The 26,592-nt window shown below is 40.8% G+C and overlaps 1 protein-coding gene across 11 annotated transcripts in view; it reads right to left on the bottom strand.

Moving 5' to 3' along the window:
• Positions 1-7,643: 7,643 nt before the first annotated feature.
• The window catches only part of WDR89 (WD repeat domain 89), a 59,110-nt gene continuing 40,161 nt past the window's right edge, over positions 7,644-26,592 (bottom strand). For 6 of the 11 annotated variants that reach the window (XM_066276355.1, XM_066276346.1, XM_066276345.1 and 3 more), the window contains one exon: positions 7,644-9,227. In XM_066276355.1, the coding sequence (XP_066132452.1) occupies positions 8,036-9,196 (1,161 nt within the window). In that variant the 5' untranslated portion in view covers positions 9,197-9,227 and the 3' untranslated portion in view covers positions 7,644-8,035. Of the gene's footprint in view, positions 9,228-15,607; positions 15,817-16,540; positions 16,676-16,981; positions 17,159-18,884; positions 19,125-26,592 lie in introns of all 11 variants that reach the window. The other 5 variants (XM_066276347.1, XM_066276349.1, XM_066276351.1 and 2 more) reach the window with 5 other exon arrangements.

Raw genomic sequence — 26,592 nt, 5'->3', positions numbered from 1 at the left:
GCAGCAACTGTCATCTTATGGAAGTTTTACAAGTTTCACATACGTCTCGTTACCCCAACATAGTCTTATAACCACAAACAGTTGTAAAATACCCTGGGAAATACAACCTTTAATTCTGGGCCTCCTTTCTCCACCTAAAACTTGAGGGTTTTATAACTACGAAAAAGGAGAATGCGAGATAATTTGCAGTTTCTGTCACGTACTATTCTGTTTTTCAGACAACGAAACCGACGCAGAGTGGTTGCATTCTTTTCACAGTGCATCCGGGATTTCAAGTAGTTTCTTTTGGCTTCTGAGTTAGGTGTAGAGTGGGAAGAACAAAGGGTAATGGGCTTTAAAATGGTATGATTTTTAATTCTGACCACATGATCAAAAAGCTAATGGGCAGAGAAATACACAAAACCCAGGCAGCACCAAAGTGCAGAAGACATAATGCGTAAGTAATCTCAAAACTAGGTGAGAGTTGGCTTGTGGATCTGAGAGATGGATTTACTAATGGTTCAGTAATTGAACAGTAAATTGATTCAATGTGACATTGCTGATGGCAGTGGCAGATTACATAAAATTAGCCATAAGGACAACAAAAATCATCTGACACATTTTTCAGTTTCTCCTTTTAATTTTTTTCATTGTTGACTCTTCTCTAAACAATAGTCCAATAAAAGTACAAAGTTTGCATTTGATGCATACTGATTTAAGCAAAATATATGCAAGTTATTTATTACCTCACATATCTTACATTTATTTAATTCAATGTTAAAACATTTTGAAATAATATATACACATAATTGAAATCAAGTAGCACCTATAGAATACTATTCATCAACCCAACATACTTAAAAGAAGTTCTAGAATTTTTATTTACTTATTTTTTTATGATATATTCTTTCTATTGCTTTTACAGAAAGAGAAACATTGCCTCTGTTGTTCTACTTATCCATGCACTCACTGGTTGACTTCTGTATGTGCCCTGACCAGGAAACAAACCCACAACTTGGCATATCTGGACGCTCTAACCAATTTAGCAACCTGGCCAGAGCTAACCCAACCTACTTTTTGAACACATGTGCTCCAGAAAAAGCATATATTATCTCCAGTGCCATAGGTAGTGAATCATGATTGGGCCAGTCGATGGTGATTGCATTTTTTTTTCTTTATTCTTTCTTTTTTTTGACAGAGACAGAGAGAGAGTGAGAGAGAGGGACAGATAGGGACAGACAGGAAGGGAGAGAGATGTGAAGCATCAATTCTTTGTTGCAGTTCCGTAGTTGTTCATTGATTGCTTTCTCATACGTGCCTTGATGGGGAGGGGGGGAGTGGAGGGGGGTGCTACAGCAGAACGAGTGACCCGTTGCTCAAGCCAGTGACCTAGTGCTCAAGGCAGTGATCTTGGGCTTCAAGCCAGAGACCTGGGGGTCTAGGATCCCACACTCCAGCCAGCGACCCCGTGCTCAATCTGGTGAGCCCGTGCTCAGGCAGGATGAGCCTACACTCAAACTCGCGACCTTGGGGTTTCGAACTTGAGTCCTCCACGTTCCAGTTAAATGTTCTATCCACTGCGCCACCACCTGGTCAAGCATTATCACATGTTTCTTTGCTTGTGACCATTTTTTGGTAAGTGTGGATATGATCATTGGCTGATTATAGTCATCTTTTGAACTTGAAATTGACAAGATGCAGATTGGCAGAGCAGAGAAGGGGAAAAAATTTGCATTCTTGTTAACAATCAAACCCTAGAAAAGCTTCTGAATTTCTGTGAGGTAAGATGCTCCTTATTTGGTTAATTTAAATTATTTGCAGCCAAAATACCCTGATATTCTACCACAAGGTGTATATAGTATATATATGAACGTACAGTATATATATGTATATATGTACATGTAATCTACGACAAGGTTAAAGAACAATAAAAACAGCAGTCCCCTAGTCCCCACTTTTTGCTTTTCTCTCTTCTCCAAAGGGAGCCACTTTCAACTCTTAGCTGTTTTGCCAGATGATTTACTTACATGCTTCTAAATAAGATGTTTATATTGTTATTTTCTTGATTTATCCATAGAAAAAATGCTGACTTTTTCTATGGAAGATGAAAACTAAACATTTGCATACCCCTTCCCTTCCCTGTTTGCAATATAGTTTTGCAACTTTTGATTAAGTATTAGGCTTAAATTTCTGGTTTTATACAATTCTTTACCCCTTGTAGTTAAAAATTATTCCCCACCTTTTTCCTCAGCATGGTTTTTCATTTGCCTATTATTAGTTCTCAACTCTCCAAAAGAGTTGTAATGTCCTATCAAAGTGATCTTTTTTATTAAATTTTTTCATCTTGTCTTTCTCTCCTCTCTCTTCTTCTTCTCTCTCTCTCTCCCTTTTTTTTAGTGAGAAAGTGACAGGGAGACAGATAAGAAACATCAACTTATAGTTGCAGCACCTTAGTTATTCATTGATTGCTTTCTCCTATGTGCCTTGACCAGAGGGCTCCAGCTGAGCCAGTGACCCCCACCCTCGATGCTCAAGCCAGTGGCCTTGGGGTCATGTCTATGATCCCACGCTCAAGCCAGTGACCTGCACTCAAGCTGGTGAACCTGTGCTCAAGCTGAAGACCTCGGGGCTTCGAACCTTGTCCTCAGCATCCCAAGCCAACACTCTACCCATTATGCCACTGCCTAGTCAGGCCTCTCTCCCTCTTTTATTTCGAAACCCACTTTCATTCCCTTCTTCCCCCATACCAAGCAACAATTCTATGGTGATTAATACGTATAATTGTACATTCTTGCAAAATGTAAATTTTTTGAATATTTTAAATTTATACAAATGGCTTTCCCCACATGTGCATTCTTTTTTTTTAAAGTTTTTATTTTTATTTTATTTATTCATTTTTTTAGAGAGGAGAGAGAGAGAGAGAGGGAGGGAGAGATAGGAGAGAGAGACAGAGAGAGAGAAGGGGGAAGAGCTGGAAGCATCAACTCCCATATGTGCCTTGACCAGGTAAGCCCAGGGTTTGGGTTTCACCTATCCTATCTCCCATGTATAGATATCCAGGTTGTCTTCAACTCCATAACAACACAATGACCAACAATGAATCTGTATGAAAATCTCTTTAGGCTACTACACCAACGTGTACAATCACTAGGTCAGAGGGCACACAAACATGCATATTTTGCTCTCCAACTATGGCTACGCTCCCATCAGCATTGCATGAGGTATATGCTCACATACCACCACCATTTGGCATTTATTTATTTATTTATTTATTTATTTTTAGTGAGAGGGCGGGGGTGACAAACAAGGACAGACAGACAGGAAGGGAGAGAGATGAGAAGCATCAACTCATAGTTGGGGCACCTTAGTTGTTCATTGATTGCGTCTTCATATGTGCCTTGACCAGGGAGCTCCAGCTAAGCCAGTGACCTCTTTCTTAAGCCGGAAACCCTGCACTCAAGTTGGATGAGCCCACGTGCAAGCCAGCAACCTCAGGGCTTCAAACCTGGGTCTTCTGTGTCCCAGTTCGAGATTGCGCCACCACCTGGTCAGGCCATTTTCTCTAATTAGTAGAGTTTGATGATCTTTTATGTTTTGAAATTTGCCTTTTCACATTCTTTGCTTATTTTTCCACTGGCAGTTTTCTTGATTTGCAGGAATTCCTTGTATAGTCTATATTTAATCACTTGTTAATTTCAAATGTCTTTTCTCTCATTTTGTCATCTATCTAGAGATCTTTTGTGACCAAAAATATTTAATTTTAATATATTCAAATTTGTTTTTGCCTTATATGCCATATTATTTTAACTGCAATTTTTCTAAAATGTATTTTTAGCAAGAGAGGAAAGGAGAAAGACAGGAACATTGCTCTACTCCCGTGTGTGCCCTGACTGGGATCAAACCACCATTCTCTCTGCTTCGGGACAATGCTCTAACCCACCAAGCTATCCAGCCAGGGCATATGTTATACTTTTAAGAAGTCATTTGCCACTTCTAGGTCACAGAGATATTCTCCCACACTTTCCTGTACTAAATTTAGTTTTAAACCTTTTATCACTTTAGGAATCTAGTTTCATTTTTCTCTATATAAGTGAGCTAGTATCATAAATACCATGTAATATAGAACTCCCATTTCCATCCTGCCTTTATAACACTTTAAATTGCCATAACCCATGCTGTCTCCAGCCTCTACTCACTTGCATTGTTCTAAGGACCTATCAGTTTTTACTATTATGCTTTTGTGGAATGCCTTAATACCTGGTAGGAAAAATTCTTTTTATTACAGTGGACCTTATTCTTCATACAATTTTTTAAATTTTTTTATTTTATTTATTCATTTTAGAAAGGAGAGAGAGAAGAGAGAGACAGAGAGAGAGAAGGGGGGGAGGAGCAGGAAGCATCAACTCCCATATGTGCCTTGACCAGGCAAGCCCAGGGCTTCGAACCGGCGACCTCAGCATTTCCAGGTCAATGCTTTATCCCACTGCGCCACCACAGGTCAGGCACTTCTTCATACAATTTTTAAAAAGATTTTGATTGATTTTATGGAGGGGGGAGAACAAGTTTCAACTCGTAATTACTTCACTTTAGTTGTTCATTGATTGCTTGTTGTATGTGCCTTGACCAGGCAAGCCTAGGGTTTCAAACCAACCATCCGTGTTCTAGCTTGATGCTCTGTCCATTGTGCCACCACAAGCCAGACAGGGCTTTATTTTTTTCTTACTAATTTATTGCTGTTTTAGGGACAAGAGAAAGGGAGAGCGAAACATTCATTTGTTGTTATACTTAAGCATTCATTGGTTGATTCTTTGTTTGTTTTTTGTTTTTACAGACAGAGTCAGAGAGAGGAATAGATAGGGACAGAGAGAGATGAGAAGCATCAATCATCAGTTTTTCGTTGGGACACCTTAGTTGTTCATTGATTGCTTTCTCATATGTGCCTTGACCGTGGGCCTTCAGCAGACCGAGTAACCCCTTGCTCCAGCCAGCGACCTTGGGTCCAAGCTGGTGAGCTTTGCTCAAACCAGATAAGCCCGCGCCAAGCTGGCGACCTCGGGGTCTCAAACCTGGGTCCTCTGCACCCCAGTCCGATGCTCTATCTACTGCGCCACCGCCTGGTCAGGTTGGTTGATTCTTGTATATGTCCTGACTGGAGATTGATCTCCAATCAGGGGACATATAGAAACATATTGATGTTTCTGTCTCTCCCTCTGCCTTCTTCTCTAAAATCAATAAAGTTTTAAAAAATCTAAAAAAAAAATCCCTTGAAAAAACTTTAATTTTGTAAATTGTCTGATATTAGAGACCTATATTTATCTTCTGCGGTTTTTACCTTTTCTCTCACTTTCTGTCTCTTTTGAGTTCTACTTTCAGAGGTATTTCATCTGCATCTTCCAACTCTATTACTTTTAAGTATTTTTAAAAGCTCTATTCTGATTTCTTTCCTTTTTTTTTTTTTTTAACAGGGACAGAAAGAGAGTCAGAGAGAGGGATAGATAGGGACAGACAGACAGGAATGGAGATGAAAAGCATCAATCATCCGTTTTTCGTTGGGACTCCTTAGTTGTTCATTGATTGCTTTCTCATATGTGCCTTGACTGCGGCCTTCAGCAGACCGAGTGACCCTTTGCTTGAGCTAGCAACCTTGGGTCCAAGCTGGTGAGCTTTTTTTTGCTCAAGCCAGATGAGCCCGTGCCTCAAGCTGGCGACCTCGGGGTCTCGAACCTGGGTCCTTCCGCATCCCAGTCCGACGCTCTATCCACTGCGCCACTGACTTGTCAGGCTCACTTCCTGTTTTTATAAATGTAATTTCTCCAAAAGTCTTTTTAACCAGCTTTTCCCACTTAGAACATAGTCAGGGTTGTCTCATATCCTAAATATCTTGAACACATGGTTTCTTACTGTGACACAATACTCCATCAGAAGATCAGATATTTTAAGCAGCAGGAGGCATTATCAATGCTTGGCCTGCAAGCAGCGGGAGGAGGAACTGCAGGCGACTAGAGACAGTCAGTAATCTAGGTGAGAAATGATGAAAGTCTTATTAAGGCAGTAGTGGTGGGGCCAAGGCAAAAGGACAGCTGACAGATTAGGAGGTGGGATGGCACAGGCCTTGTGATTTATAGTTTAGGAGAAAAGGGAAAAATCCAGAATTACCCTCAGCATTACTGTTTGGACAACAGCAAAAATAACCAAATTAAAAAAAAAAGAATGATAGATTTTGAATATGTTTAACAGTAACTTATCTATTGTTCAGTCTCAAGTGAGTTAAGCTACAGCATAGCCTAAATGTAAACTCCAGTGTTCTGTAGAAAAATAAAAATGTTCCCCAATATTGCAGTCGCAGAAATAAGGCTTTAACACTTACAGAGAAATGTAAAAGTTCTCAAATAACATGTGTTTTTCATGACTATTTCTAATGCAAAATATGAAATATTTAAAATATTGTTACAAATGATTTAATTTATAAAAAGATTTTATTTTTAATTAAGCATAAGGAAATATAGCAAACCTTTAAAGAAATAAACTTTATAATTAAGATTCTTTGGAGAAATAATTAAAAGGAAAGATGAAAAATCAGCAGTAAACAAAAATTCAGGTTTAAAATTATTAATGAAACATTATAAAAAATAATTTTATCACAAAATACTAGGGTAATTTAAAATAAAAAGTCATTCTATTATACTTTTATTTTTGTATAGTCACTTTGAGTCTCAAAATGATTCTGCAAGATAATTTCCTCTTCATCAGTGAAATACCTGTTTACTGTTTAACCTACAATATATGTATATATTTTTTTCTTGAGGGAGAGACAGAGAGAGGGACAGATAGGGACAGACAGACAGGAAGGGAGAGAGATGAGAAACATCAATTCTTCGTTGCGGTTCCTTAGTTGTTCATCGATTTCTCATATGTGCCTTGACTGGGGGACTACAGCAGACCGAGTGACTCCTTGCTCGAGCCAGTGACCTTGGGCTCAAGCTGGTGAGCCTTGCTCAAACCAGATGAGCCCTCACTAAAGCTAGTGATCTCGGGGTCTCGAACATGGGTCCTCCACATCCCAGTCCGACGCTCTATCTACCGCACCACCGCCTAGTCAGGCTAACCTACAATATTAAAGTATAGATGCAAATATTTACTAAACACTTTTATCAAAGAGATGCAAATCATTTTATTTCTAAGATTTTAATTCTATTTAGACACATCAGAATGTTTATATTTAAACACTCTAATGTAATCTATGTGTATTAAGCAAGCAGGAGCTCCTCAAATGAAGAAAAGTCTCATTCGATTTTATAAATAATAAAGATGATTTAAAATGTAAAAAACTGAGCTTAAAAAAAAAAACACAGCCCAAACCACCTGCTTTTTTAAGTCACACCAGCCATCTACCTCTAAAAAGTCTTTATCAAAGCTATGTTTTTAAACCCAACATTTACTAACTCAACAGATGGGTTTTCAAAATGAGATAAGTAATTTTACTTTCAATTCACTGATTATATACTCAACTGGTACCTTTAAAAAAATAATTTTAGGCCCTGGCCGGTTGGCTCAGCGGTAGAGCGTCGGCCTGGCATGCGGGGGACCCGGGTTTGATTCGATTCCCTGCCAGGGCACATAGGAGAAGCGCCCATTTGCTTCTCCGCCCCCCCCCCCCCCCCCCCCCCCCCCCCCCCCGCAAAGATGGCCCGGGCGCTGGGGATGGCTCCTTGGCCTCTGCCCCAGGCGCTAGAGTGGCTCTGGTCGCGGCAAAGCATCGCCCCGTGGTGGGCAGAGCATCGCCCCTGGTGGGCGTGCCGGGTGGATCCCGGTCGGGCGCATGCGGGAGTCTGTCTAACTGTCTCTACCCGTTTCCGGCTTCAGAAAAATACAAAAAAAAAATAATAATAATTTTAGAACATATGAAGACTGAATTAAACCATTCTCAACATTTTCCCAGGACTGTTTGCTTCTGGCTTGTTTTTACATGTGAGCTTCCAACATGTCTTCCCCAGGTAATACATAAAAATAATTATTTGCAACTATAACTTCTATCAAGTAAACTCCCAATGTAATATCAGTGCTTTGTTCTTCTCTTATAAGAATCATTACTGTGAGTTCGAACTCGCTGGTAAACAGAGGATGCTATTTTCATGTTGTCTTTCTTTGTAAATGTCTTCTCTATTGCTCCAGGTTTCCAGAGTAACAGCTGGGCATCTTCTCCTCCAGTTAGCAAAGAACCATCTTGCATATTCCAACAGAAAGAACGAACTGTAGCAGCGTGCCCTCCCTGAAGGCTGGTCACATGAGTCAATCCTGATGTAGTACAACTCATTAAGTGAATAATTCCTGTGTTTGTTCCTCCAACAATAAACAGTTTGTCTAACTTTTCATGATACAGGCCCCCAACCAAATAGTCTAAAATACCTCCTTTCACATTAATTACTTCTCTAACATCCTGGATGCTCAAACGTGTAATTGGTTCATCAATATCCAGATGATTAAGATCCCACCAACAAAATCCTTCATCATGCGTCATGCAGTATATCTGTTTATAGTCTTTCCCAGACCAACCAATATAGCTTACTGATGAAACTGAGTTACAAGTTGTAACCAGTGCATCTTCTTCATTATCAGCGCTAATATCAAATACATTCACTAGGCCATCAGTTGACCCCGAGACTACCATGTTGGGATTGCTGGGATGGAAACATACTTGAGTGATATCATCACTATGTGTTTCTGAGTATGCACCAAGTGGGTCTTTAATAGATGAATCTTGAGAATTAATTCTTGCATCCCAAAATACCAACAATGCATCATCATCAACTACTTCTGTACCAGCACAAATGACATGATCATTACAGCTGATATCAAAACTGATAAATACATTGGAAGGGTAACCCTTGAACAGCTGGACAGGTTTTTCACTGGCTAATCGAGCATCCCAACATTTTACAGTGCCATCTGTACACGATGTATATACATTGTCACAAGAATTTGCAAACTTGACTCCATTAAAAAGTCCAGGATATCCACTAAATTCTCGTAGTACACTTAACCTTTCTTTATCATATATTCTGATTAATCCATCAGAACACAGAACAGAAACCAAGCGTCCTCTTTCTGCTTGTACAGTCTTTGATGTGTCTATGCCAAGCAGGTAAGCAGGCTCTTTAGTTCCTGAGGAACGTTTAACAATGTTCAGATTAGCAAATTGTTCCTCAATCTTTTCCATATCAGGAGTGGCATCCAAGGGTAGTAAAAACCTGTAACAGAAATATAAAAATTAAAATTAAATTCAGAGCTTCTCTAAAATTATAATTAAATCATGAACATTCCTTCTTAGTGCTGATATAAAACAGAGATAAAATGCATTTTAAGGTCCCCGTACGGGTCACCAAAAAAAAAAAAAAAAAAAAAAATTGTAATCATTTCCCTACCATGATGTAACTTAGTTACCTCCTTCTAAATTCACTTTTGAATATTGAATCTACCACATACACATACTTTGTGCCAGTAAGAGAATTTAAAAACATGTCTAGACACTGCTGAGTAATTTTTTGTTGCTGTTCAAATCCAATTATCTCCACTTTGGAATCATATATACCTGGTTCCAGCTGCCTTATATAACTTTAAAATCTAAACATAAATGTGTGGGCAGAAAAATATATCCACCCCCAAGGTGGTCCATGCCTTACTTCCTGGAACCTGTGAACATGTTAGGTTATATGGCAAAGAGGAACTGAGGTTGCAGATGGAATTAAGGTTGCTAATTAGCTGACTTTAAAGGGAGAAGATTATTCTAGATTATCTTGGTTGGCTCAATGTAATCACCAGTACCCCTGAAAATAGGAGGAGACAGAAGATGAGAGTCAGAAGGAGATGTTATTATGGAAGAAAAACACAGAAAGATATGTCACAGGTTGGACAAAGGAGGTAAGTGGGTAGCCTCTAAAACTGGAAAGGCAAGGAGACATCTTCCTTTAGTGCCGCCAGATAGAAATGCAGCCCTCAGGATTTGTCTACCGCTAAAGGCGGTAGACAGACATAGTGCTGTCACTCAAGTATGTTTTGTACTTCTGACCTCCAGAACCATAACACAATAAATCTGTGTTGTTTCAAGCCACTATGTTTGTAGTAATTTGTTACAGCAGCAACAGGAATAGAGATCCCCAGTACGGAATAGTCAAGCTGGAATGTGAACCGAGGCACTATGGTTTAAGGGACTATGCTCTTAACCATCACACTCGATTGCCTCTCAATGTTAGGTTGTATGTACCACAAGTACTAGGCCAGAAAAATATGCTTGCCAAGTGACTCTACCACAGATTTTTCTTTTTCATTTTTTTCTCTATAGAGACAGAGAGAGAGTCAGAAAGAGGGATAGATAGGGACAGACAGACAGGAATAGAGAGAGATGAGAAGCATCAATCATCAGTTTTTTGTTGCGACACCTTAGTTTTCCATTGATTGCTTTTTCACATGTGCCTTGACTGTAAGCCTTCAGCAGACCGAGTAACCCCTTGCTCAAGCCAGCAACCTTGGGTCCAAGCTGGCGAGTTCTGCTCAAACCAGATGAGCCCGCGCTCAAGCTGGCAACCTCGGGGTCTTGAACCTGGGTCCTCCGCATCCCAGTCCAACACTCTATCCACTGCGCCACCGCCTGGTCAGGCTACCACAGATTTTTCTTTCTTGCTTACCCTGAATATTCTAGCCTACCTCACAAATTCATATTTTCATCCTTTTTTTAAACTGAATTTATTGGGGGTGACATTATTAAATAAATTTATAGAGGTTTCAGGTAACAATTCTATAATACATCATCTGTATACGGTATTGTCACATTTTCATAAGATAAAGAGCTTTTATTCTCTTGCTTTAGTGATTTATTTTTAAGCATTTCTTTTCATCTTTAAAAGGAGAAGTGAGTACTAACTCAAGAGTTATCAGAAGGATTAACTAAAATAATGTGCTCAGCATGTCTGGCATATCATAATATATATACACTCATCAGGCATTATATAAAAATTATTAGTATTGCCTGACCAGGTGGTGGCGCAGTGGATAGGGCGTCAGACTAGGATGCGGAGGATCCAGGTTGGAAACCCCAAGGTTGCTGATTTCAGAGCTGGCTAATCTGGTTTGAGCAAGGCTCACCAGCATGAGGAAGGGGTCACTCGGTTTGCTGTAACCCCCAGGTCAAGGCATATATGAGAAAGCAATTGATGAACAACTAAGGTGCTGCAACAAAGAATTGATATGTCTCATCCTTCTCCCTTCCTGTCTGTCCTTATCTGTTCCTCTCTCTGTCTCTGTCATACACACATAAAAATTACTGGTATTACCATTACCAATAACACTAAAACGCATGGGGGAGAATTTGATCTATCAGAGTAGTCCCAAACAGCACAATTAAATTCAATGGGCAAAAAACATTAAAAGGCCAGATTTGGATTGAAAACAGGAATAAGCATCCTCTCCAACTTTTACTCTGAATACTTAAAAACTTACAAAAAAGTTGAACATACACACATAGCCTTTCACCTCGTAGGTCCACCAATTATTAACTTTTATTTATTTTTTTTTTTTACAGAGGCAGAGATAGACAGGGACAGACAGACAGGAACAGAGAGAGATGAGAAGCATCAATCATCAGTTTCTCGTTGCGTGTTGCGACTTCTTAGTTGTTCATTGATTGCTTTCTCACATGTGCCTTGACCGTGGGCCTTCAGCAGACCGAGTAACCCCTTGCTGGAACCAGCGACCTTGGGTCCAAGCTGGCGAGCTCTTTGCTCAAGCCAGATGAGCCCGCGCGCGACCTCGGAGTCTCGAACCTGGGTACTTCCGCATCCCAGTCCGACGCTCTATCCACTGCGCCACCGCCTGGTCAGGCTGCTTACTCTGTCTCTTTAGATACACATACACACATTATTTTTGAGCTATGTATTTGAAAATTAACTGCAGACAAAATATCACTTCATTCCTAAATACTATGTCATAGTGCACCTCATCAATTTCTTTTCTATGTCAATGAATTTTTTAAAAGTCCAGGCCAGATGTCTCAAAAATACCACATATTCTGGATTTCTCTCTCTTTTTGTTTTTGACTGAGAGTCAGTGAGAGGGACAATTAGGGACAGACAGGAAGGAAGCGAGATGAGAAGCATCATTTCTTCGTTGCGGCACCTTAGTTGTTCATTGATTGATTTCTCATATGTGCATCGACCAGGGGGGCTACAGCAGAACAAGTGACCCCTTGCTCAAGCCAGCGACCTCTGGGCTCAAGCCAGCGTCCATCAGGTCATGTCTATGATCCTGCACTCAAGCCAGCAACCTTGCAGCTCAAGCTGGTGAGCCCACGCTCAAGCCGGCGACCTCAGGATTTTGAACATGGGTCCTCCGTGTCCCAGTCCGACACTCTATCCACTGTACCACCACCTGGTCAGGCTGGATTTTTCTAATTGTTTCTTCATGGGTAGATTCCATGTTAACATTTTCAGCTGGGATACTATTTAGGTGAGACTGGGTACTTTTTATTGTATCACATCAGGGAGGCACACAATACCAAGTTTGGTCACTTGTTTAAAATAGTGACTGTCAGATCCCTCCATTTTAAATGTATACGCCTTCCTTTGCAGTTAGTAATCAAGGAGTCATATATTGAGATGGTATGAATATCCTATTTATTCTCCAACAACCATTCATCCAAAGATTTTAGCATCCCTGGATTATCATTGCCTAATCAACGATTACACTGAGATTTGAAAAAACAATCATTTTCTTATTTTTCTTTTTTAAATTCTTTCTCCACGTGAGAGGAGGGGAGATAAGAGACAGACTCCCTCATGCACCCGGACCAGGGATCTACCCAGCAACCCCCATCTGGGGCCATGCTGCAACTGAGTGACTTCTAGCACTGAGGCAGAGGCTTCATGGAGTCATCCTCAGCACCTGGGGCCGACGCGCTCAAACCAACTGAGCCTTGTCTGTAGGAGGAGAAGAGTGAGAGAAAGAGAAGGGGGGGCGGGTAGGGAGAGAAGCAGATGGTTGCTTCTCCTGTGTGCCCTAACTGACCAGGAATTGAACCTGGGACATCCACACCCCAGGCTGATGCTCTACCCCTGAGCCAACCAGCCATGGGTCATTTTCTAATTCTATCACTCTTTTAACCTTATCTGGCATTCTTCTATAAAGAAAAGCTTTTTCCTTTCTTTCTTTCTTTCTTTGTATATCACTAAGAACTTATGGCTTTTAAAATTGTGTTATAATCCATCACTTTGTAGTTTTTAATGGTGCTCAAACTGTCCCTGACATGGCCATTGGACAGTTTCTCTGTCTTTCTGATATGACCCCATGTTTGTAAGCCATACATGAAAAAAACTGTTTAGGAATAAGGTAAGTCTAAAAATGGTGAGCTTTCCTCAACATAAGTATTCAGAGACTAAACAGCCTTTTTTAAAATTCTTTTTTTTTTAAATTTTTTTTTATTTATTCATTTTACAGAGGAGAGGGAGAGACAGAGAAAGAGAGAGAGAGGAGAGACAGAGAGAGAGAAGGGGGGAGGAGCTGGAAGCATCAACTCCCATACGTGCCTTGACCAGGCAAGCAGGGTTTCGAACCGGCGACCTCAGCATTTCCAGGTCGACGCTTTATCCACTGAGCCACCACAGGTCAGGCTTAAAATTCTTTTTATTTTTTTTTTTAAATTTTTTTTTGCATTTTTCTGAAGCTGGAAACAGGGAGAGACAGTCAGACAGACTCCCGCATGCGCCCGACCGGGATCCACCCGGCACGCCCACCAGGGGGCGATGCTCTGCCCATCCTGGGCGTCGCCATGTTGCGACCCTCCTGGGTGTCGCCATGTTGCGACCAGAGCCACTCTAGCGCCTGGGGCAGAGGCCACAGAGCCATCCCCAGCGCCCGGGCCATCTTTGCTCCAATGGAGCCTTGGCTGCGGGAGGGGAAGAGAGAGACAGAGAGGAAGGCGCGGCGGAGGGGTGGAGAAGCAAATGTGCGCTTCTCCTGTGTGCCCTGGCTGGGAATCGAACCCGGGTCCTCTGCACGCTAGGCCGACGCTCTACCGCTGAGCCAACCGGCCAGGGCTAAAATTCTTTTTAAGATTTATTTATTTATGTACTTTTAGAGAGAGGAGAGAGAGAGAGAGAGAGAGAGAAAGGGGGTGGAGAGGAACAGGAAGAATCAACTCAGTAGCTGCTTCTCATATGAGCCTTGACCAGGCAAGCCTAGGTTTCGAACTGGTGACCTCAGCATTCCAAGTTGAATACTTTACCCACTGCATCACTACAGATCAAGCCTAAACAGACTTTTAACAATTATGCTGGAGTAGTCATCTCTGCAGCATAATTGTTGGTTTTCCATCAGATAGGCTAAAATGGCTTTTTTTCTTGAAGATGTCATGCTTGCTCTTACAATTACAGAAACAGCTGCCTGACATACTTTCGCTATTTTAATACTTCCTTTTTTTTTCTGCATGAGTAACTCCTTTATTTATCCAGGTCTCAGTATGTCACCTCGCAGAAACCCTTCCTGATTTACCAACATAAAGTAGCCCTGTCATTCCCTATCATAATTCCTGTTTTATTAATTAAAAAATTTTAAATGTTACCCTGGCCAGTTGGCTCAGCGGTAGAGTGTTGGCCCAGATTGTGGAAGTCCAGGGTTTGATTCCCGGCCAGGGCACACAGGAGAAGCGCCCATCTGCTTCTCCACCCCTCCCCCTCTCCTTCCTCTCTGTCTCTCTCTTCCTCTCCCGCAGCCAAGGCTCCATTGGAGCAAAGTTGGCCTGGGTGCTGAGGATGGCTCCATGGGCTCTGCCTCAGGCACTAGAATGGCTCCGGTTGCAACGCAGCAATGGCCCAGAGAGGCAGAGCATCGCCCCCTGATGATCTTGCCAGGTGGATCTCGGTTGGGTGCATGCGGGAGTCTGTCTCTCTGCTTCTCACTTCAGAAAAATACAAAAAAACAACAATAAAAAATTTTAAATGTTGTCTGACCTGTGGTGGTGCAATGGAAAAAGTGTCGACCTGGAATGTTGAGGTCGCTGGTTCGAAACCCCAGCTTGCCCATCAAGGCATATATGAAAAGCAACTACTACAAGATGATGCTTCCTGATCCTCAAAGAAACATAGAAAAAAGCATAACAGACACCAAAATACATATTGCCCAGATTTAACAGATGTTAACATTTTGTCATATTGGCTTCATTTTTTAAATGAAGCATTACAGATACAACTGCTATGATAAAAAATTTATTGAAATGACATCACGTTTATATGTATCTTTTTCTTGCAATTTGCTTTTTTCACTCCATATTTTTGAAAACCCCCATTTTAAACTTATTACTTGACTCTTGCATATTTCTGATCAATAAATGGTTATTGAATAAATGAATAATCGATTGAACTTCCATACATTAAGAGCTGAAGAGTTTTAGTAGAAACAGAATAAATCTAAAAGTACACTGTATGTGTCGTTGTGTTTGGAAGGGGAGCTCTGCTCATGGAAATTAGTAAAATAATGGCATTTAAATTTTTTTTAGAGAGAGAAAGAGACAGACAGGAGAGAGAAGAAAAGCATCAACTCATAGTTGCAGCACTTTACTTGTTCACTGATTGCTTTCTCATACCTGTCTTGACTGGGGGCTTCAGCTTAGCCAGTGACCCCTTGCTCAAGCCAGCGACCTTGGGCTTCAAGCCATCAACCTTTGGGCTCAAGCCAGCGACCTCAGGGTTTTGAACCTGGGTCCTCAATGTCCCAGGTTGATGCTCTATCCAATGCACCACCACTTGGTCAGGCAATTCTTTTCTTTTCTTTTTCTTTTCTTTTTTCATTTTTCTGAAGTTGGAAACGGGAAGGCAGTCAGACAGACTCCCACATGCGCCCGACCGAGATCCACCCGGCATGCCCACCAGGGGGAGATGCTCCGCCCATCTGAGGCGTCACTCTGTTGCAACCAGAGCCATTCTAGTGCCTGAGGCAGAGGCCACAGAGCCATCCTCAGCGCCCGGGCCAACTTTGCTCCAATGGAGCCTTGGCTGCGGGAGGGGAAGAGAGAGACAGAGAGAAAGGAGAGGGGGAGGGGTGGAGAAGCAGATGGGCACTTCTCCTGTGTGCCCTGGCTGGGAATCAAACCCGGGACTCCCGCACACTAGGCTGACGCTCTACCACTGAGCCAACCGGCCAGGGCCCAATTCTTTTCTTTAAGAGTACTTTATATAAATCACAAAAAGAAAATACAGAAAAAAATTTTCATTTGTGAAGAAAAACATTAACATAATTATTTACCACAAACTATTCCAATATATCTTTCTTTTTTAAGATTCTAGTTATTGATTTTTAGAGAGAGGTGGGGGGAAGCGGGAAGCACCAACTCACAGTTGCCTCTTGTATGTGCCTTGACTGGGTAAGCCCAGGTTTTTTGTTGTTAAAGGCTTTATTCATTTTAGAGAGGAGAGTGAGAGAGATAGAGATAGAGAGAGGGAGAGAGAAGGGAGGAGCAAGAAGCATCAACTCCCATATGTGTCTTGACCAGGCAAGCCCAGGGATTTGAACTGGTGACCTCAGCATTCCAGGTCGACACTTTATCCACTGCGCCTCCACAGGTAAGGCAAGCCTGGGGTTTTGGACTGGAGACCTCAGCATTCTAGGTCCATGCTTAATCCACTGCACCACCACAGGTTAGGTTCCAATATATCTGAAAATGTACATTTATTTAAAAGTGTACTGCCTACACAATCCAAGAAAGAAACTCTTTTAAATTCCAGAAAAAATAACTGCCCACTCTTGAAATATTCAAATTGTTTGAGATAAAACAAAAACAAAAACAATACAATTCTCTGCTACTACCTCATATTGGATCTCTGCATATAAAAAAATTAGACTGATGAGAATTTTAAACAATAAGAAAGTATAATGTGGCTTTTAAGCTATCAGTGATTTATAAGACTATGTCTCTGACCTGTTATACCCAAGCAGGACAGTAGTACTATATACTCTTTACCTTCATTTTGTTTCCTGGAAAGTGTTTCACATTGGAACAGGCCTGTAAGACTTTAATTCAGAGGATTCTGGTCATTGATAAGACAGGAAGAGTGGGCTTCAGATAGAAGGCTACAGCAAACTAGCACTTCCAGACTGTAGCAATGGTAACAATCACAATGGTTGCCTTCATGACACACTGTTTAAATGAAGCAGAGGGATGGAAGGAAAGAAAGGAAACAAGGTATCAGGGGTAAGGTGGTTATATCTCCCAATACTGTCAAGCTATAGAGCTTATAGTCTTCCACAGATGCAAACAGTAAAATAGTTTAATCTCTTATAGGGAAACATGGAAACCTCTAGCTAATGTTTAAACACATTAGTATGCAAGTGAGTCATAGTTGAAATACCACCTCAAAAGCTATATATAGAGTTAATTCTTAATTTTACATACTAATGAATAATTCTATAATGATGAATATACTTTTACTTCTATTGATATGTATAGCCCTCATTTCAGTTTTCTTTGCATGATCCACTTCCCAGTACTCCAGAGAAGCCACAGTCTCTCTCTTCACTACATTCTCACAGGGTAACTTCATTGATATTCATGTTTTCAAGCACCACCTATATGCCAATAACCTTATCTCTCTATTTTCAAATCCATATTTCCAACTGTCGACTAGCCATTTCTCCTTGAACGTATCCCACTGCACCCCCAAATAAAACTCATTATTTATACTTCCCCACCAAACCTTCCCCTAAAAAAATGACAAAAATGTAAACCTCTCAATTTTTTCCATTTCCGTCAATAGAAACCATAACAACACTCTGATCCATCCAGTTATCTAAGCCATAACCTCGAGGCAATATCCAACTCTCCTACTATCAGTTTCCAAATCCTACTTTTGGACTATAGGATGCTTAGGGAAGTGTTAGGTTAAATCTGTTTCTGTAACTCAAATCAATATTGACAACTTCATATGGTTCAACCTAAGAAAAACATATGAAGAGAGCAAATAAGATTAACCATAATTAAAAAAAGAAAGATTAGCCATAATTTTTATCTCTTTGTTTGTTAGATGCATAAAAGGAAGCTTAGTTAGCATTCTAGATCTTAATAGACTAGTGAGGGATGAGAATGTAGAGAGAGACTCATATTAATACACACGCACACATATTAAAAAGGGTGCAAAAGAAATGGACAGAAAAGAGTACTAAAGCAAAGAATACAGAGGAGAAAAGAAGAGTAATGAAGATAATCTAAAAGAGTAAGCAATGAATAAAAGGAGAGGCCCTGGCCAGTTGTCTCAGTGGTAGAGCATAGACCCGGTGTGTGGATGTTCTGAGTTCGATTCCCCATCAGGGCACACAGAAGAAGCGACCATCTGCTTATCCACCCCTCCCCCTTCTCTCTCTTACTCTCCCACAGCCATGACTTGATTAGTTTGAGTGCATTGGCCCTGGGTGAGAATGGCTCTGTAGAGCCTCTCCTTCAGGCACTAAATAGCTCAGTTGCAAACATGGCCCCAGATGGGTAGAGCATTTGGCCCCAGATGGGAGCTGCTAGGTGGATCCCGGTGAGGGCACATGACGGGGTCTGTCTATCTCCCCTCCTCTCACTTGGGTGGGTGGAAAAAAAGAAGATAATGCATGTATAAGAGTTCAGAAAGACACCCTAAAGCAAACAACACTTCAAGAGGGTTAGAATATTAAATTCCTGGTGAACTGCCATCTTGCAATACACTAGATAGGAAATGCTAACTAACCTTTTATCTGAATAATTGTCCTTCTATAGTTAAAAGTTGATTACTTAATAATAAATTCCTAAACATAAGTATGAATTCCTCTTGTGGCTTTGGCCTTAAGCAGATTTCCCCCCCATATAAACAAGGGACAAAAAGTATTAAAAGAAAATAACATACTTGCCTGACCGGTGGTGCTGCAGTGGATAGAGTGATCACCTGGGACACCGAGGTCCCAGGTTCAAACTTCAAGGTCTCTGGCTTGAGTGTGGGCTCATTCAGCTTGAGCGCAGGCTTGCCAGCTTGCTAGCTGGCTTGAGCACAAGATCATCAACCTGATCCCATGGTCGCTGGTTTGAGCCCAAAAATCACTGGCTTAAAGCCCAAGGTCACTGGCTTGGCTTGAGCCCTCTCCCTGACCTGTCAAAGCACATATGAGAAGCAATCAATGAACAAATAAGGTGCCGCAACAAAGAATTGATGCCTCTCTCTCTTTCTCAAGGAAAAAAGAAAAAGAAAATAACATGTATTTTACACCTATTTAGAAACAACTGATTACAAAAAGTACAATACTAAAAGTCTTCTATATATTATTTTACAAAATCAGAAATAAGCAACTATACTTAGAAATAGATATATTTCTATCTTTCAGGTATGAATATTCACCATCCCTGAAAGATTGGACAGAATAAGCATCATATACCGTTCTATTTTTTTAACTAACGAGACAATTAAAATTGGGCCAAAAAACCTGATTCCTCACAGCTAAAACTTAATATTGCCCAGTGACTATCACTAGCTATGATGATTGTGAAATGCAGAAGTCTAGCAAATGTCCCAAATGTAGGGAGATGGTTAATGGGAAAAGTCATTCAAGAACAGGCTCTAATAACTTCACAATCTATACTTATAAGTCAACTATAATAATGCTACCACATCTATCAAATTGGGCTAGGATAATTGAGTCTCACAGAGAAGAAAACAATCATAACTGGAGTTCAACAAATGATAGGTTATGGGCTAGAAACTTCTAATTTTTTTATCTTAATCACTTAACTATATAAGGTAGATATTATTATTATCATTTTACAGAAAAAATTGCAGCTCAGAGAAACTGAGTAACTTGTCAGTAATCTTCTAGCTTCTAATGGGAGGATACAGGGAAGTCTCGTTTGAAACCCAAGCTGTAACTTCAAAACCTGTGAACCTGTGTTCATTCCAATACCATGGTATTGCTCTTCCATGTAAGTACTAAAGTATTAGTGTCAACTTCAATTAAAGTACATGTGTATTATTAGGCTTTTAGAGGAGGATTTACATGTTAATTCTACATATAAGCGGAGGAGAAAGAGAGCAGGATGATTGGAAAAACAAACACCAACTAGAAAAACACTACTATAAGCAACCATCAATTTTTCTTTTTAAATTTTCCATTGCTTTGACAGAGAGAAAGAGAAAGAAAGAAAGAAAGAAAGAAAGAGGAAGGGGGATGTAGGAAGAGAAACAGTAAGAAGCATCAACTCGTTGTTTCACATGGTTGTTCTATTTGGTTGTGCACTTACTGGTCGCCTCTCGTAGGCGCCCTGCCTGGGGGTGGGACCTATGAACTCTGGTTCATCCACTGAGCCATCAGCCAGGGCCTCTTCATTTTTCTTGTGTCCCACTTTTTTTTAAACCTTTTTATTATGGAATTTGTATGGAATAGAGAATATTAAAAGAAACCCCCATGCACCCATTATACAGCACAAACAATTAAATCCTGCAAAAGACAGAATAGTCAGTTATACATCAAATTTTATTTGAAGGGCAATTAAGACACTCCAGTGGACAGTGTGATGGAACCCCTCCAATCATCCCCCCTTCTCCCTACATAGGGCTTCAGCATAATTTCAGAACTTGACCCCAGCTCCCAGGGCAGATCCCAATTAGCCTAAACTAATCAGTTATTTTATCCCTTGTAACCAGTAATTTGGTTTAGAAAGCTTACACTTTTGCTAATCCATGTATGTATTCCCTGCCCAACTACAATTTGTTCAGATGTAAAACACTAATTCTAAAGTGGATCCAATCCAACTGATGGAAAGAATTTCTATTCCATGTTTCTGAGATTCCATATTTTCTGACCATTTAAGTCAGATTGCAGCAGTTTTTGTTAATGCAACCAGAACCACCCTAACTAATTAGATATAATCAAATAAAGTCCCTGAGTATATAATCAAATACTGACTTAATGTAAGAGAGGCTCCTACAAAGAAAAATTTAGAAAACAAACTTTAAAATGTTAAATTTCATTCATACTGACAATAGGGATTTTGTCTTTGGTTCCTTTAGAACATCTATTCTCACCCCAACCCCCCATTTTTTATTTGTTTTCTGTTCCAAAATAAAAGAAAAATAGGATCCTGACCTGGCGGTGGGCAGTGGATAGAGCATCAGCCTGGGACACTGAAGATCCAGGTTCGAACCCTAAGGTCACCAGCTTGAGCACGGGCTCACCCAGCTTGAGCGTAGGCTCACCAGGTTGAGAATGGGGTGGGTGGCTGAAGTGTGGGATCACAGACATGACCCCATGTCACTGGGTTGAAGCCCAATGTCACTGGCTTGAGCAACGGGTCACTTGCTCAGCCGGAGCCCCCATCTCCGGTCAAGGCACGCTTGAGAAAGCAATCAATGAACTAAGGTGCCACAACTTTGAGTTGATGTGTCTCATCTCTCTCCTTTTCTGTTTGTCCCACACTCTCTTTCTCTCTCTAGCTAAAAAACAAACAAATAAAAAAACAAACAAAGTATACACAAAGGAATTCTCACGTCATAAAAATCTATGCTCAGTAATAACTGTGTAATTTTCTGATTCTAAAGATATCAACAACAACAAAAAGCAACTGAAATGATTCAGAATTTTAAAACTCAATATGAAACTCCATCTAGCCTGACCTGTGGCGGCACAGTGGATAAAGCATCGACCTGGAATGCTGAGGTCAATAGTTCAACAGGTTTGCCTGGTGGAGGTGCATACGACAAGCAACTACTACTAAGATTTGATGTTTCCAGTTCCTCCCCCTCCTTCTCTCTCCTCTCTCTAAAATCAATATATAACATCTTAAGCTTGACCAGGCCGTGGTGCAGTGGATAGAGCATCAGACTGGGATGTGGAGGACCCAGGTTCGAGACTCCGAAGTCGCCAGCTTGAGCATGGGCTCATGTGGTTTGAGCAAAGCTCTCAAGCTTGAGCCCAAGGTCGCTGGCTCGAGCAAGGGGTTACTCGGTCTGCTGTAGCCCCTCGGTCAAGGCAAAGGTTCCAAAACCAGTATCCTGGAACATTTGTCCTCAAGCCCCTTTCTTCTAAAAAGGAGGCAACAAATAAATACTTTCAAAGATTGGCAATTTGGAAAGAATGCAGTTAAGTATTTTCAGCTTATCAAAAAATTGTCAATGTGGTACAATAAAAAAAGCAACAGGTTTAAAAAACATCCCAATCCCAAGCCCTTGTTCTACCACAACCTAGCAAAGCCATCATTGTACAATTACCTAACCTATCTAAGTCTGTTTTCTCATCTTTAAAATGGGAATAAAAATTGATACAATATTGAGTGTTTGACAAAATATTACGTATAATGCTAAATGCTGGAGATTAAGGTGAAAAACATACTTGTAGTTTTAAGATGGGAGTTAGACATGTAAATACAGTTTATTTAGACTTTGTGCAAATTTTTTATGGTCAGTTTTTTTTTACATTTTAAATGCTAAATACACGGGGGATTCATGTGGATGTATGTGTCAGACTCTAACTTGGTTATAGTCCCACAAATAAACAATTTTCTAGAAACAAAAAAACAAAAAACCCCACAATTATAATATAGGGTGATAGGTACAAAAACAGAGGTAATTAGAATATGATACAGAAACACAGAAGTATGTAGAGAACACAATTCTTGACATAAAAAAAGCAATAAATATTTTAACTTTTTAAAAAGATTTTATTTATTCATTTTAGAGAGGGTAAAGAGAAAGAGAGAGAGAGAGAGAGAGAGAGAAAAGGGGGAAGGAGCAGGAAGCATCAACTCCCATATGTGCCTTGACCAGGCAAGCCCAGGGTTTTGAACCAGTGACCTCAGCGTGCCAGGTCGCCACTTTATCCACTGCGCCACCACAGGTCAGGTAACTTCTTTTCTAATAAATTGTCATTCAATTTGCCTTATTCATTTCATTTTATATTCCTGTTTAAGAAGACTAACATCATATTAAGCATTTGCTCCAACCACAAAGGTGTATGAAACTAGAACTCACAAGAAAAAAAAGAAAAATATACAAGCACACAGAGGCTAAATATCATGTTACTAAACAACGAATGAGTTAACAATGAGATCAAGAAAGAATTCAGTATATTTATTTAATTTTATTTATTGATTTTTATTTTTTAGAGAAAAGGGAGAGAGAGAAAGAGAAAGGTGGGAGAAGCGGGAAGCATCAACTCGCAGTAGTTGCTTCCTGTATGTGCCTTGAATACGAAAACCCAAGGTTTTGAACTGGCAACCCCAGCATTCCTGGTTGATGCTTTATTCACTGCACCACCACAGATCAGGAAGGAGGAAATCAAGAGATAAACCTTGAGACAAATAAAAATAAAAACACACCCCAAATCTACGGGGGAGGGGGACAGCGAAAACAATCTAAAGAGGGAAATTCACAGCCTGTAGGCCTACCTCAAGAAACAAGAAAAATCTCGGCCTGGCCTGTGGTGGCACAGTAGATAAAGCATTGACCTGTAATGCTGAGGTCATCAGTTTGAAACCCTGGGCTTGCCTGGTCAAGGCACTTATGGGAGGTGATGCTTCCTGCTCCCTTCCCTTTCTTCCTTTCTTCCTTTCTTCCTTTCTTCCTTTCTTCCTTTCTTCCTTTCTTCCTTTCTTCCTTTCTTCCTTCCTTCCTTCCTTCCTTCCTTCCTTCCTTCCTTCCTTCCTTCCTTCCTTCCTTCCTTCTCTTTCTTTCTTTCTTCTTTCTTTCTTTCTCTCTTTCTCTCTTTCCTGTCTTTCCTTTCTTTCCTTCTTTCTCTCTTTCTCTTTCTCTCTCTCTCTCTCTCTTTCTCTCTCTCTCTCTCTCTCTCTCTCTCTTTCTCTCTTTCTCTCTCTCCCTCCCTCCCTCCTTCCTTTCCTTCCTTCCTTCCTTCCTTCCTTCCTTCCTTCCTTCCTTCCTTCCTTCCTTCCTTCCTTCCTATCTATCTATCATCATCTACCTACCTACCTACCTACCTATCAACATCTCTCCTCTCTAAAATAAATAATAATAAAAAAAAAAATCTTTTTTTTTTTTTGGTATTTTTCTGAAGTGAGAAGCAGGGAGGCAGAGAGACAGACTCCCACATGAGCCCAACCAGGACCCACCCTGCATGTCCACTAGGGGGCGATATTCTGCCCATCTTGGAAGTCGCTCCATTGGCACCAGAGCCATTCTAGCACCTGAGGCAGAGGCCATGGAGCCATCCTCAGCACCCAGACCAACTTTGCTCCAATGGAGCCTTGGCTGCGGGAGGGGAAGAGTGAAAGAAGCAGGAGAGGGGGAGGGGTGGAGAAGCAGATGGGCGCTTCTCCTGTGTGCCCTGGCTAGGAATTGAACCCAGAATATTTACACAGTGGGTTGATGCTCTACCACTGAGCCAACCGGCCAGGGCAAATAAAATAAATCTTTTAAAAAAATAAAGAAACAAGAAAAATCTCAAATAAACAATCTAATCTTACACATAAAGGAACTAATAAAGATCAGAGTGAAAATAGAGTCTAAGCAAAATAAACAATTACAAAAGATCAATGAAACTAAGCGCTGGCTCTTTGAAAAGATAAACAAGATTGATAAACGTTTAACCACACTCATCAAGAAAAAAAGAGAGGACCCAAATAAATAAAATCAGAAATGAGAGAAGTGACAAATGACACCATAGAAATACAAAGGATTATAAGAAAGTACTATGAAAAATTAAATTCACCCTGTTACAGATTTAGGATGGTTGGAATTATAGATAGGAAAGGATTTCAAGTACTTAACATGCCAGAAATGTTCCTATGCCAAAAAGCTCATTTTATGTTATTTTTATTTTAGTTTTTTAGCAAGAGAGAGACAGACAGGAAAGGAGAGAGATGAGAAGCATCAATTCTTTGCTGCGGCACTTTATTTGTTCATTTGAATGCTTTCTCATATGTGCCTTGACAGAGGGCTCCAGCTGAGCCAGTGACCCCTTACTCAAGCCGGCAACCCCTCGCTCAAGCTGGGGAGCCCATGCTCAAGCCGGAGACCTGGGGTTTTTGAAATTGGGTCTTCAGCACCCCAGGCCTATGATCTCTATCCACAGCGCTACTGCCTGGTCAGGCAAGCTCATTTTATTTTTTGTTTATTAAGTCAACTTAAATTAAATGCTATACTATTTAGAAGAAATGTATAGATGATCCTCAACCTCTACATCTTAATAAACCCAATGAGTTGAAAATACTGTAATCGAAAATGCATTTTATCTATCTATTTATTTATTTATTTTTATTTTGTTTTTGTTTAGTGAGAAGAGGAGAGGCAAAGACAGATTCCTACATGTGCCCCAACCAGGATCCACCTGGCAAGCCCACTAGGGAGCAATGCTCTGCCCATCTTGGGCTCTTCCAAGAGGCATCTGAAATGCATTTTAAAAGAATGCACTTGCCTGACCTGTGGTGGCGCAGTGGATAAAGCGTCGACCTGGAAATGCTGAGGTCGCCGGTTCAAAACCCTAGGCTTGCCTGGCCAAGGCACATATGGGAGTTGATGCTTCCAGCTCCTCCCCCTTCTCTCTCTCTGTCCTCTCTCTCTCCCTCTCTGTCTCTCCCTCTCCTCTCTAAAATGAATAAATAAAAAAATTTTAAAAAAAGTACATCAAAAAAAAAAAAAAAAAAAGAATGCACTTAATACAACTAGCCTACTAAACATTGCTTAGCCTAGCCTTACTTAAATGTGCTCAGAATACTTAGTCTACAGTTGCTCAAATCATCTAACACAGAGTGTATTTTTATAATAAAGTGTTGAATGTCTCATGTAATTCATATTATGGTTTGCTGCCTCCATGCTGGACAATTAGCTTAAGCTTCATCTCAAAAGGAATTGCCTTCCTTTTCTTCTCATGAGAAGCAGGAGACACAATGAGCATTTTGTAGAGATCAAAACACAATATACAAGCCTGACCAGGCGGTGGCACAGTGGATAGAGCGTCAGACTGGGATGCGGAGGACCCCGGTTCGAGACCCTGAGGTTGCTAGCTTGAGCGCGGGCTCATCTGGCTTGAGCAAAGTTCACCAGCTTGGACCCAAGGTCGCTGGTTTGAGCAAGGGGTCACTCGGTCTGCTGAAGGCCCATGGTCAAGGCACATATGAGAAAGCAATCAATGAACAACTAAGGTGTTGCAACGAGAAAGTGATGATTGATGCTTCTCATCTCTCTCTGTTCCTGTCTGTCTGTCCCTATCTATCCCTCTGTCTGGCTCTCTCTCTAAAAAAAAACAAACAAACAAAAAAACCCCCCCACAATATATAAAAATGCTGGAACCACTGCATTTTTGCACTTCAGAGTATCAGCTATTTACCCTCATGATTACATGGCCAAATGGGAGCTGTGGCTCACTGTTGCTGTCCACCATCATGAGTGTCATACCACACCACATATTGCTAGACCAGGGAAAAAAATCAAAATTCAAATTCTGAAGTATGGTTGCTACTGAGGGCATACTGCTTTCACACCGGCGTAAAGTTGAGAAATCCTAAGTAAAACCATCAGAAATCAGGAAACATCTGGGCCCTGGCCAGTTGGCTCAGTGGTAAAGCACTGGCCCAGTATGTGGAAGGCCTGGGTTCGATTCCCAGCCAGGGCACACAGG

Source organism: Saccopteryx bilineata, chromosome 4 (genome assembly GCF_036850765.1).
Source record: "Saccopteryx bilineata isolate mSacBil1 chromosome 4, mSacBil1_pri_phased_curated, whole genome shotgun sequence".
Lineage (NCBI taxonomy): Eukaryota > Metazoa > Chordata > Mammalia > Chiroptera > Emballonuridae > Saccopteryx > Saccopteryx bilineata.
This window is presented reverse-complemented; position numbering and strand designations above follow the sequence as displayed.